A 10,480-nucleotide genomic window follows, 5' to 3' on the forward strand; every position below is an offset into this window, starting at 1 on the left:
AGAGACGAAATTAACCACCTTTTGCAAGGCGCTCGTCTTCAAGGAATAGTCGCATTCGGGCGCTCAAAAGTTACCTTCCGGTAAGAATTTTTTCACGCGGTTTAAAGTTTCTTAAAAAGCTCGAATCGCGGTCTCCTTTTCTCGTGTCGCCAATAGGAGCTCGAGCTATGAGAAGGGCCCCAAAAATTGAGTACTATTTTGTGGAGGGTGTTTTAGTGAAAACCACCAAAGGAAATGTGGTAGCCTTCGACAAAATTTTAATGATTGTGGAGTCAAAACTGGCTAATCTGCCCCATAAAAATACGCTTAAGTCCCTTCGATCTCACACAAGGACTTCGATGATTTTTACAAATCACATCCTCCAAAGTTGGACGGAGTTGAGGGGATTGGAATGACCTATAAAGGAGATCCCAACTTCATGCGCAAATGATCCTCTAAACTCAATCATAGGAGGTTTTTAAAAGAAGGTATATACTTAAATGGAAGTTTTATAAGATTTCCAAGAAAAGAGTCATAAATTTCCCAATCGCAAATAGTCTTTTTAAGATAATTGTGCCTACATTTGTTTTGACATTGTCGATTTCATTTCTCTTTCAGCATGGATCTGGGAACCACTTCCATCTTAAGTACGTAAGATAAGTATGAAAAGGTATTTGATAGCTGAGTGCTTTTACCTCGGCTTTTACAAAATATGTGATCTTAATAATTAAGATATTAGAATTATTCTAATATATGACAACTATAGTATAGCAAATTACTCTGTGATAAATTTATTTAACTGTTTGTTTGTATGTATGTATGTTTTCCTTTGTGATATATTTGACAATATTCGTTTAGATACAACTGGACAATGTCTATGTCAATGTTTTGTTGATCACCAGACAATAAATTATTATTATTATGGTCGGTGTTTCTTGTGAGAACTCAGGTCTAGCCTGGTTAACTAATCGCACGGATTAAAATCAAGTAACGATTAGTGTCTGTGTCTGTGTCTGATGAAGTTATGTAGGGTCCTTAAAAAAAAATCACACACGTACATTGGACATCTAGGGATAGTATGTAATTCGTACTTACCAACATACCTATTGATGGGCACAATAGCCAACGCTATCAGGAAAGAGGAAAACAAAACAAAACAAAAAAAAATCATTATAATAATTCCTGTAATTTTATTAAATGGAGTTTATTGTGTAAGTGTTTCTTTGGCTTTGCGTTTGGGTTGAATACGAGTGGGTTGTGATAACGTGGTGTGCTTCTGTGAAGAAGGAGTTTTGTTTTTTAATTGTATTTATGGTGTTTCTTTGTTCCTGAGGTCGTATTTGTGAGGTTGCTTGGGTTTTTGGTGGAGATATTGCAGTATTTTGTGAGCCTGTGGTGCTGTTAAGGTTTTTGCGCTTCGGTTGTATACGAGTGGGTTGTTTCTGAGAAGAAGGAGTATTGTGTTTTTTAACTGTGCTAGGGCGTGTAACTTTATTGGATGGACCTGTCTTTGTAGTACATGTTGCGTTACTTGTATTTATGGTGTTTCTTTGTTCTTGAGGTTGTATTTGTGAGGTTGCTTGGGTTATTGATGGAGATAATACAGTATTTTGTGAGCTAGTAGTGCTGTATAGGTTTTTGCGTTTGGGTTTATTATTATTATTATTATTATCCACTAAAGCGAAGCTCTTCCTTATTATTTACACATTGGCAAGTTTCAGTTTCTTCTATCTTATTTTAGTATAACTTAGGCTTATAGTTGAATGGTTTGGTAAACATTTTTCGCAAGTTCATATCTCTAATGAGGGTCCACATTATACCTACCCAAACATTTTTTGTATCTTACTGTGTCTTAATTGCGCTCGTTTGTCAATTTATGCTCATTATTTGGGTCTCCAAAATTCCAGTAGAAGCTAAGTGAACGTTTAGCCCCCAAAAAATTAAAATTTTTCACTAAACGACAGTATTGCATACTACTTTCGTACTACTTTTATTGTGCTAGCTGTGCTTTATGCTCATTGGTTAGCACTTAAAAAAATTCCCCAAAATTAAATTTCTTCATAACTAAACTGGGATCTTGTCCTAAATGCCTCTCTTCTAACCCAAATATATTGAAAAAGGAAAAACAGTCAAGTCAACACGTGTTCTCTGCAATTTTTCCTCCATTGTTATACGGGAAAACTTTAACTTGTTAAACAATCTACTTGTGTTCAGTGAATGAAATGGTCTCCGCCAATTCGTTTTAATGGAGGGGGGCTCAGCGAACAGGCCCTCTAAAATCTAAATGAATATCATTATCTTCGACAGTTCGACTGTCACTAATGGATGTTCTTTGGACAAATACGGAAACGTTGCCTTATAAATAAATCACAAATCCACCCTTATTTTTCCACTTCGCCATTGTCGTAATTCAATCACCACATGTAAAAATGACAGTTAAAAGAGAAAAGGGTGTCCGTGTTGATCGTTTTGAGATAGGGAGACCAGCAGTAATAACAAACGACGTCTGCTAAATGAAAAGGCTAGAAACGGAATTATTTACGTTAAAGCTTAACGTAAATCACTCACTCACTAGTCATAATCTACTAAACTGTCTCCACCTAACTCCATTAGAGGTAATTAGCGTCGGGGTCCCTCCTACTTAAACTTAAGAGAAACTTTAGAAGACGACTTCTCCGCCTTTCTATATCTAATGTTAGCCTCATAACTTGCACCAAGTTAATTGTACTTATCTGTTGCAGCAATTTTGATTGATGCGCGACGGAAAAAAAGAGTCGCTCTACAAAAGGTGAGGTCAAGTGTGGTGCTTACCAGGATACTGCCACAATGTAGGAGTAGCTATGGTGGAATTGTGCGATCCACTGAGAGACCATGCTGCTAATCCTGAAGTTCGATCTTCCGTACACTGTAAAACAGCTCCGCCTCCTGAAACGCCTCCTGTCGTGCCCGCAGCCATGCCAGGCGTCGAATCTGACAACATTTGACATCAGCACATGCAAGCGTATCAATCGAGGAGGGAATTTTATAAGCCGATTAAAGCGTAATTGGATCTAATCCAAGTGTAAACTAGGGCAGATTTCAATGACGGATAAAGAAACACTTACCCAGCTCCGACAACCTGGACATCCTCGTCGTCGAGTTGACGGTTGTAAGAAGTCCAGCGGGTGGCAATGAGGGCGACGACACGATGTCGTGATGTTGGACCCTTTGCCGTGCAACGGCAATTCCAACGGGAATATTCCCTGAAAGAACTGAAAGTACAAACTAGCCATCCATTTTGCTACACTTACCATTCGTCGTAACTACCGAAGGCATCGCGGCAACCGAAATGTCCGTATTCTTATGCGTCGGCGATGTCACTTCGATCTTGACCACCGGCGAAATGCTCGTGGTAATCTCGGCGACCTGGCATGGATTCGATCCGGGCTCCTTTTTCACGCTAACAAGACTCCAGTCGATCGGATTCGTTCTGCTACAACCGGAGGAGCTTTCCGCGTATTTCGGTTTGGACGTCGGCGAATGCTGGCAGATGCACGGCTTTTCCGATTTCACCTTGTAGCACTTTTCCTCGCACTTCCTGTCGAGTTTCTTGGGCGACAAGGGCACATCGGGCTGATGGAATATGATGTTCGACGAATTAAAGCCCTTCGTGAATAGCTCCAATTGCGTGGCGGTCACGGGGGAGTACGGCGAACCGGGCGGTGGCGTCGGGGCACCAAAAGTGTAGCCGGTCGAGGAGAAGAGAGATTCTGCAAAGAAATTCTGTATTAAAACGAGTAACTGTAGTGTCAATATTTGGACGAGGTTACCATGCCATTTGATAGTTAATAACATTACGTTTACGATGGCATAAAATTTACGAATTCAGGCCCGTTGACCCCTAAAAGTAATTAAGAATTTGCTTTTACGTCAAGTTTGAATCTTAATTATCCAAAGGACGTAAGTTTAGCCGGTTTTAGCTTTCTATCGCGTTCTGTTAGGTTTAGCCTTGGTAACCCTTTTGCATTACGATTTAAACAGCGCACACGTTTGAATTTCCCTTGTGACCACAGACAGACTTTTGGAATTTTGGGAAATCCAGTACTAAATTTTCCCCAAGAGCCTCCTCATTTAAAAAGTTTAAAATACCCAGAAGCCTAACGTATCCTTACATGTTAAACCCAATAAAATTTTTTAAGACAGATACTTATATTCTTAGTTCTCTAAGGAAAACTTTCTGTTTCCTTTAAAAATTCTGAAAAATGATTTCCCAAGGAATTTTATTAGAAACCTTTATGTAAACCTTCTATAGAGAAGTCACTTAAAACCCCTTTTTAAAATATTTTCAAAATTAACTTCTTCGAAGTTCTTTAGTGACCATACGCATGCGCACACCTGATGTTTAAAATATGCGATATGCTTGTCTTTACTAGAAGCATCTGTTGTTAAAATTTCAAAAAAATATCTCCATAAATAAGAAACCTTACACGACACGACATTAATGACGACACCTAATGCTGGAATTGATCTCGAATCTCAACTATAAGCTGGAAAATCCCGAACGAGGGCTTATTGTTACCTGTCTCAGGGGTGAGACTAGCTAACACAAAAACTCTTCGATTTAGAATCTATTTTGTGCGTTATAAGTTGCGATTAATTAAATTCCACATTTCCGCACTTTGAATTTTCCGTTTTCACCTGTTATACAGCTACCTTGTTTCCTACCTGCTTGTACTCTAACGTCTAACCAGTTCTTTGTTCTGCAACTTGCTTTAACCTGTCTCGAAATCGTGCTTTGTGCATGTCATTTATGTCATAATTTATTATCAATAATTTTTCCTATTACTTATCCGAGATTATTGACGAATAAAATAATTGATCAAAATACAAAGGCTAATTAAAATACAAATTATATACGCCATCACGCTTATGGATGGCCTTTACATAATAACGTAAAGGTGCTGCCTTACCTTAGATGTTTGATTACATGCCACTTTTCGATTTCAAATTAAAGCGGGATCCGTTGAGTTTGTGGAGGAAATAGCGATTCCGGAGGACAATGTTAAACGTTGCCCGTTTGATTTTATTTCCATGTTATTGTAGTATGAATTTGGCGTAGAGCCTCGGGGTTAAGTAGGTACACTACAACCACCTCAGACACTTTTTCTGGTCTTGGAAAGCTCTTCAAAGTTTTTCTTTAACATTGTTTGCACCGAGGGGAAAATCACTGTAGAATTTTGGTGTACACTACTAGCATTTTGTAGAATTTTCTAAAAATTCTCTATAATTTTCCACAATTTTTGTAGAATTTTTTTTAATTCCCTTTAGAATTTTTTTAAATTTCTTTTAGAATTTCATTTTGTAAGTGGTTTACCCCTCGGTTTGCTCATCGACCGAAAAATAAAATTTTCACTAAATCTAATAGATTCTGCCCCATAAAAATCAACAACGTGAGCACTACACATAAAAGATGAGCTACCAAACCAATTTGACAAACATTTTACAAAAAGATCGATTCATTAACACAATTGGCAAAAAAAGTTTTGCCTCTAAAATTGAGCGGAAAGTCTGCCAACCGAAACAAAATGTAAAAAAATGAGAGCCGTCAAAATCCAACCACTACAAAAAAAAAACGACTTAATTTGTAAAACAAAACAAATAAAATAAAAAAAACTCTACGTCAACCAAAGAAACGACATTTTTTATAGCTTTGGCGTTAAAATACCAAAAAATCATAACCTTCAAGGCCTGGCCACTACATAAAACAGAGCTGAAAGATCTTACATGGATTCGTAGAAATATTTCGAGAGGTATTTCTAACCATTTTATTAAAAATATTTACGCAAATCTTCTAAAAAAAACCAAATGAAATAAGTTAAAATCGAGAGGAAAAAAATTGCCACACATCGGCCGATTAATGCATTATTTTCGATGATTTTTAGCATGTAGTATCAAAAAAAATCAAAACCGCACAAGTAAAAAGTAGGCCCATTAAACCAATTTATAAAAAAACAAAGCTTTGCCTATAAAATCGATGAAAAGATTGTTGTATAAATAAATAAAGAATTAGAACTGTCAGGATATGCCGTAAAAACTCTAACCACTACAAGAAAATTAGAACCATGGAACCAATGTAAAAAATAAATGTTGCCTATGGATTAACAATAAAAAAAAAACAAATAAAATCATACAGTTTCCGCAGCGCTACCCAAAAAAGAAATTGTCTTATAGATTTTATCCTGTAAAATAAAAAAATCACAACCTCTAAAATCTATCGGAAAGGTTGTCGCAGGTCGATAGAAAAAAGTCTGGTGTATTTTGTCCGGTAGAATCCAAAGAAATTGTAAGCGTCTAGATCTGAAGTCTTCTCAAAAATACTTTTAGAGACTTTCTTGGAAACTTCTACATCTTGAAGAAAATCTCCTCGAAATCTACCAAAGAATTTTTGTCAAGATCCAGCTGAAAACCTTATGAACTTTTTCGACCGCGTGCTAAAATTCTCGAAAAGATTACTATTTCTCTTTAATGATCAAGAGAATTTTCTTCACATGCATAAGTGGGTAATAATTGAGCAGATTTAGATTAATTAGGTAGGAATTTTATTGCCACTATCCCGTGCCATTCATTATTGGCCATTATGATAAAACTAAGTGCTTACCACCTGCTTCCACTGATCTGCATCAGTCTCGGCATCAGTCTTTCAAAATTACTGCGCCGTATTACAATAGACCTGTAGCACTTTGAACCATTACAATTATTAAATTAAATCTAATTTATTGCTCTGAAGGTAATGATTATTTATGCACATAGGTAATCAAAATGGCAGTAGAAATAAATTGTCATTATCTCGATTGGTTGCAATTAAAGGTGCAATAATTTTTTCCTATTTAATATGGGGGATATTTAACCGATATTTACCCTACAAATATGAAAAACTGCAGGAAAATTTAATTTGGAGTAGCCGGCAGATTGCTCGAAACTGATCTAAGGAAATTTCCCATCTCTGCCACATATGAAAAATTCTCACCTCAACCCAGGTTCGAATGGAACATCCGACCTTCCGGCTATGTAGCCCAACGCTCTACCAGTGAGACTCATAGTCGGATGATCCCTATTATACCTCAAGGAAATTGGCCTGGCCCTTGCCCCCATGCAAAAAATTAAAACCCGCAGCCCCTGTCTGTTAGGCACTCTATTAGAAATTTTTAGTCCATTTCCTACGGTCATTCTGCTCGGGAAAATACCCATAAATGTTTAATGTGATTGTTGGACTCAGGTTCTTCTTAAAGCATTCCTGTGCTGTTCTAGCTATGAAAATGGTAAATAAGGCTCTGTAGGAAATTCTGAAAGTAACTATAGTCAACTTGCTACCTGCTAAACGTCAAATCAAAGTAAGGAGTTGTAAATATCAAAAGAAACTGCCAATTCCTAAGTATGCTTTGCTGTTTTCTATAGTCTTGACACTTGGCCATAAGGAGAATGGCATGACTTAATTGAAAAAATGATTATGAAACGGAACCTAAAGCAAGCCAGTAGCGACAGTAATGAAGACGAGAGGAGATTATTACGGACGTCCATTAAAAATCGTTGGTATGCTACACGCCCGCGGCGAAATTTTTGATTAATCGATCGCATCTCGCAAATGAAACTTACAAAAAAAGCGATTTACGTGGAATAAAACTTGTTGCATATTTTCATGCGCCATCAGATCGCAAAAAAAAAGGTTGCCTTTTGTCCGTATAATTACGGCCGCGCGCAAAACCTTCGATACTATCGTCTACAATTCTAAAAACGTGCATGGTATATCGTGTAACGAAACTGTCAACTAATCATTCTTAACTGTCAAGTTATATACAAAAGTAATCTAAATCGAGCCGGAAACGGCCCGCCCTGACTGTTTCTACCGGAAGTCATGACCAACTTAATTCCCACTTTGCCGGGATGAATTTACATGTAGCTTGCGACTGTTACTGTTTATATTTGCCACCAAACGCCTTGTAGTTTTTTTTTTCATTAGCTCCTAAGGGATTTGTATATTCGCAGTGGTGGATTTAAAAAAAGGGAAAGGACTGATTAAAAGGTAGGTATATTTATTAGGTGCTATAAAACGGCATTAATGTCAATTATCGTCATCTGCTTTTGAATTTGTGTACGCCGCACCGAAGAGCTTTATTTAATTATGATTTACTCACCTAATACCTTTTATTCTGATCTGATGAACAGTAAACACAGAAAAGAAACTTTCCAATTATTCTTTGAAGAAACGTTCCCGCAAAACCCGCCTTACTTGAGAGACATTTCCACTTCCCCATTGAAGGATATCGATTCATTACAAGCAAATGATTTTCCCGGATTTCAGAACATCTTCAGTTATGTCAAATGATTTCATTAAACTCTAAGTACGCGGATGCAATACTCCAATTAAACGTTTCAAATGACATGGAGTTTGTGATTTACAGGGTGTAAACAGAACTAGAGAACGCGATTTTTCTCGAACATTTTTAAAGATACAAAAAATCTTTCAAATAAAATTGTTAGTGTTTCTAGTAAGCTACATAAATTAATGTAAATCAGAAAAGAAAATATTTTAATATTCGGAGATATACCTATTTTTGACTTTTTTTAAGTGGTACGTACTGTATATTTTTATACTATTTGGTATTTTTACTTTAAAAAAGTTTCATAAGTTATACCTTCTAAACTTAATAGAATTCGAGATATTAAAGATAATATTAAATAATTTTACTGGAAATTAAAGGCTGGCTATGGAAACATTTGTATTAGTTTATTGTTTGTAAGTAAAAGTTTATTGAATCGATAACGATTATTATTTGTTGTAAAAATGGAAGAATCCTCAATTAACGAGAAGGTAGATATTGTTGAAATATTTTCATTTATCAAACAAAAATTCAAGACAAGCCCTACGATTATACTGGCAACAATATCCTCCTGATCGCATTCATCCAAATCATACTCTTTCAAATTAGAAAAAAAAGGTACGTATAACTTGTTCCCTGACTATGGCAAATAGCTAATATCTGTCCAATTCTAAAAAGTGGAAATCCCAGTGATGTCACCAAACATCATTTTGTTAGAAGTGGATCAAATTTCAGCTCCTCACCGAAAATATTGTTCAGCTTTTAGTAATACTTCCAATAAACCACTTGCTGCATTATCGTTATTTAAATCCAACAAGTTTCCATTGACAACGTAAACTGCAGTAGAAATAGGATCAGAGATTGAGAAGCCGCTGAAGCTGCTTTTTGTTAGTGGATGTACCAATAGCCACGAATGGAGCATGAAATCCAACCTTGTGCCAGAAATACGTGGTCTGACATTCTATTATCTGACTTTATTTTATTTGATGCGCTGCAGAAGTTGCATCCCTCCAAAGTACACGACAGAACTAAATAAGATAAGATTTTCTTAAACAATTACTCCTTTCGTTTCATGAAGTTAAATCGCCTTGTGTCATGAAAATGTGATCAGTCTTTAACGTTGCGTTACCCTCAGTTTTCACAAAATTGCATTGTACATTACCGAATGTTTATATGAAACAACAAAATTGCCTTTTATTTTCCCTATATTCTCCTTGTTACTTCCACTAAAATTTGCATAGTTTCGCAATCTTTCTCATACACAGGATAAGGATCCCTTTATTGCTTAAAAACTGTCGCATTCCGCAAAATTGCATTGTTTCAAATTTCTCTTAAGTAACCAAACTCCATTAAAAACTGCCTTTGTTTTCCTTATCACTATTTTCACTTAAATTATCTCATATTTCATTTCAGAAATTCGTCTAATGTCGCCTAAATCGTCTCATTTCCTACGCTAACAATTTGCTGAAGGGCTTGTTTAAAAATTGCGTTAAGTACCTTAAATCTCTCAAACTCCTATATGAAATAACACATTTTATGGTTCCAAAGTTCCTGTCATAAAAATTACCACCGGTTTTCCTTAATTCCCCCAATATCCCCATATAGCACACTTTGTCCATCGGACGTACATTTTAAGTACATTATACGTACATACATCCATGGACGAATGATGTACATCCTATGTTCGTACAAAAATGGACGTACTTTTTGTAATGTACATTGTACGTACATTGTAGGATGGGATCAGTACGTATCGATAATTATTTTATAATTAATGTATTTTATGCATCTGATGATTGTCTGCAGTTTGCGCCGCTAACTGTTTATCTTTTTTATTATCATATTTTTTTCCGCCAAATATTTGTAACGTTTTTCCCGGTCAACGAAGAAATACGACAAAACGCGATTACTGATTCATGCGGTCGCCGCTCGCGGCTCGCCGGTCATTCTTTATGGCGTTGTGTTGTTGTATTTATTTAATCTAAATCACGTTATTTTGTTAGAAAAACTTTGTGTACTAACTTTTGTGATTCTTCGCGCAAACTACTATAGTGTTCTGTGACTAAATGACCTTCTAATAAGTAAGTTAATTTAATTACATTGGAACACACCGTAGCATTTTTGTTTTGCAGAAGCCTGTATGA

The 10,480-nt window shown here is 36.2% G+C and overlaps 1 protein-coding gene across 1 annotated transcript in view; it reads right to left on the bottom strand.

Moving 5' to 3' along the window:
* Positions 1 to 10,480, bottom strand: part of LOC116177713 (protein winged eye) — a 62,625-nt gene that overhangs the window by 19,388 nt on the left and 32,757 nt on the right. The window contains exons 6-8 of the mRNA XM_031496769.1: positions 3,270 to 3,728; positions 3,084 to 3,221; positions 2,791 to 2,949 (exon numbers count right to left, since the gene is read on the bottom strand). Of these exons, the coding sequence (XP_031352629.1) occupies positions 2,791 to 2,949; positions 3,084 to 3,221; positions 3,270 to 3,728 (756 nt within the window). The remainder of the gene's footprint in view (positions 1 to 2,790; positions 2,950 to 3,083; positions 3,222 to 3,269; positions 3,729 to 10,480) is intronic.

Source organism: Photinus pyralis, unplaced genomic scaffold, assembly GCF_008802855.1.
Source record: "Photinus pyralis isolate 1611_PpyrPB1 unplaced genomic scaffold, Ppyr1.3 Ppyr1.4_LG8, whole genome shotgun sequence".
NCBI lineage: Eukaryota > Metazoa > Arthropoda > Insecta > Coleoptera > Lampyridae > Photinus > Photinus pyralis.